General features: G+C 55.5%; 1 protein-coding gene across 1 annotated transcript; it reads left to right on the top strand.

The window, feature by feature from the left end:
• Positions 1-671: 671 nt before the first annotated feature.
• LOC101637354 (chymotrypsinogen B-like) lies at positions 672-2,879 on the top strand (the record flags this gene model as incomplete). Its single annotated transcript, XM_004695791.2, has 6 exons — positions 672-775; positions 888-967; positions 1,039-1,117; positions 1,294-1,474; positions 2,190-2,323; positions 2,712-2,879. Coding segments are annotated over 6 exons (746 nt in total), but the record flags the coding sequence as incomplete, so codon positions are not given.
• Positions 2,880-3,267: the final 388 nt, after the last annotated feature.

A 3,267-nucleotide genomic window follows, 5' to 3' on the forward strand; every position in this document is an offset into this window, starting at 1 on the left:
AGCCTGGCTGATGGAGGGGCTGGCCCTGCCCCCCTCCTTCAGGTGGCCAAATTCTGGGAGCTGCTGGGAATCCTCTGTCCTGACCCAGCAAATGTGTCCTGGACATGTCAAGGGCCCCGTGTGTCCTCCTTGTTCTGGACAATCCTATTCCTTCATTTTGCTTCCTTCTTGTGTCTGCCGATGGTGGTGTCCTATCTTCTAACATAATAAAGAAACTTCAGTTCAATGCAGAATATCCAGCAATTTACATGGGTAGAGGTTACATCCTACCAGGAAACTGTTAGAGTGGGATTTCCAGTGGCCTTGTGTTCCACTATTTCCAATTCTGCACATTTCGCCCAAAGCTTTGGTAAGTTTGAGGATCTGAGTAGCAGTGTTTGCTCCCCATTTCTTGAGGAATATGAGTTTGGGAGAGTGAGAGGTGGCTGAGATAACAGCATGGATACTGGGTGTACGAGGGATTCCACAGCTTGTGTCTGCTCCTCTGGGCAGGGGGATCAGGATGGAGCCGCCTGTCCCTCTGCATCCCTGAGGGGGTGACAGGGCGCGGGCAGGGGTGTGTCTCCTGGATATGTACTGGGTGCCAGGAGGGAGTGTGGGTGGTGCTTTACTGGTTGAGGGTTCCTCTACTGACTGCACCTCATCCTCCTCCCCTCCCCCTGCGACCCCAGGAATTGGGGTCCCTGCCAGTGATGCGGAGCTGAGTATTACACCCAGGATCATCAATGGGAACGACGCTCGTCCTGGTGACTGGCCTTGGCATGTGAATCTGATGGTGAGCATGGTCTGCCTTTGAGTGGATTTTGATGGGTTAGAGTCCCATCAGGCTGTACCCAAATAGTTGTGAACAAAGTCCTGTCAGTGTATACCTTGTCTTCTAACTACAGGCTTCCACTGGACAATTGAAGTGTGGGGGCTCCCTGATCGACTGGTTCTGGGTGATCACCGCTGCCCACTGCCATATCACGTGAGGTCCAGATGGCCTACGCAAGGGAGGGTGTTGGTCTGCCCTCTATGCTGATGGCCTGCTCCTTCTAGGACCTCTGACCGAGTTCTGATTGGGTGGTTTGATGTAAACGTCTCTGCGGCTAACAATCAAGTTCTGAGGATTGTGCAGGTATTTCAGACCCACTGATGGGGCCCTGGAGGCAGATGCGGGTTTAAGGTCACCAAAAGATGTGACTCTTCCGCTGGGAGACTAGAGCCAAAGATGGCCATTAGTTCTTCTCATGTTCTTCCTGCATGTGCCCAGTGCTTTCAGTCTCCCCTCTTCATCCATGTACTTCCCCACAGGTTTTCGTACACCCCAATTTCAACTTGACCATGGCCTTCAATGACCTCGCCCTGCTGAAACTGGCCTCGCCTGCTCATTTCCATCACTCAGTGTCCCTTCTTCCCCTGCCCAGTGTTGGTGTCTACTTCCGTCCTGGAACCCAGTGCAAAATTTTGGGCCTGGGGTATCTGTACCCCAATAGTAAGTGACTATGCCCTTGCCTCTGAGGACACCCAACAGTAGGAAGGCCCTGAGGGCTCTGCTTTGTGGGCTTGCCTGAACTTGAGAGTGTCTTAGCTGTGTCTGAATCTCAGTAACCGTCTCTTAATGACAACCCAGGGAACCCTGATACCCTCGTTCATGATGTCCGTGACCTGTAAGCTTCTTTGGTGACAGCCAAATCCCAGAGGGCCCTGCCCCACTCACCCCGCTGTCTGGCCTCGGGTCCAGTGGGCATGTCTGCATTGGTCAGATGCAACCAGCCCTGGCAGGTGTCCCCGCCTGGGGCTCTCTAGTGTCTGTGCTCCTAGAGCCCTGACTGCCGGTCCCCTGCCTTGTCCCCTGGGCTAGGCCCCTTGTCCAGGATAGAGAGGGTCCCTCCTGTCACCACTGTGTCCATTCAGGAGGATGAGAGTCCCCCTTCCTTGCCAGAAGCTTTACCCTTGTGCCTACCCAGTCCAGGTAGACTGAGGCCACCCCAGGTTGTACAGGAAGGGCTGTTTATTCTCTGAGCTTGGAGCAAAGTCAGCCTGACCCAGGCTGGGACCCGAAGGCCCTTGGAGGTTCTAAGGACTACAGAGTGCCGGGCTGGTCATGACTCAGAGAGGCGACAGGGCCTGTGGCATGAGCTCTCTGGCCCATTATGAGGGTGGGCTAGGGATGTGGACCCTGGCCCACACTGGTCCTCTGTGAACAGCCCTATTTCGACCTACGCGGCTGCAACAGGCCACTGTTCCTCTCATGTCAGTGGCCACCTGCAAGAAGTTCTGGCCCCGCATCAACGCCCGTGCCATGTTCTGTGCTGGAGCCAATGGTGTCAGCTTCTACTTAGTGAGTACTCCTGCAAAACAGCCCTCACTCTGTCCCCCCAGGAGGCTGGTGGCATCCTCCTGGGCCTAGAACCAGGCACGCTCGTCCTTGGGAGTGTGTGTTGGGAGCAAGCACCACCAAGCTCACCACGGCAGATGATGTGTCTGCTAGTGAGGGGACACCCCTCAGATGGGTTTGCTGGCTGGGAGACTCCCTGTTTATAGGCCCCCGGAGCCACTGTCCCCCTCTTCCCACCAGTGTTTTGAGCAGAGCAGGGCCTCCTCTGAAGTGGACTTTCTCTGGCAGATCTCAGCCTACCCTGGATATTTGCCAACTCATGACAGGTCTGGTGTGGGCGCCTGGGCTCTGGGCCCTGTCAGTGTGCAGACAGGCCTTTCTCTTCCCACAGGGTGATTCTGGTGGCTCCGTGGTCTGCCGCAAGAAAGGAAAATGGACCCTGGTGGGCATCTTGTCCTTTTTCGATAAAAACAAACACACCAGATGGGCCTTTGTGGCCACTCGTGTCCCCACATACGTACCCTGGATCCAGGAGATCATGGCTCACAACAAGCCCTGATGCTCCCACTGCAGCACCCTTGATCCCCAATAAAAGCCCTACACAGAGCCTGACTGCTTGTGTCTGTGACTGGGGAGGTGGCTGCAGTGCCCCTGTCCCCCACCAGAGGGCGGCGTGCCCCTCCCTTTCCAGCTAAGGGTCCCTGAGCCCTTGTTTGTCATGAGCTGAGGCCTTTGTTCTGATCCTCCCTGCTCAGGGGACCCTGGGGGAGAGTCCACACACTTGCTGCATCCTTATATCTCAGCCTCATATCTGCCTCTGGGCAGTCATGTACACCAAAGGAACTTTGTGGAATTCAGGACAGCCAGAGTGCAGGCCATGAATCTCCCAGCAGGTCTGTCCCTCCTCCCATGCGCCAGGCACCTTTCTGTCTATAACACCCTGCACA

The sequence above is a fragment of the Condylura cristata genome, unplaced genomic scaffold (genome assembly GCF_000260355.1).
Source record: "Condylura cristata isolate star-nosed mole 26May11 unplaced genomic scaffold, ConCri1.0 scaffold00392, whole genome shotgun sequence".
Taxonomy (NCBI): Eukaryota; Metazoa; Chordata; class Mammalia; order Eulipotyphla; family Talpidae; genus Condylura; species Condylura cristata.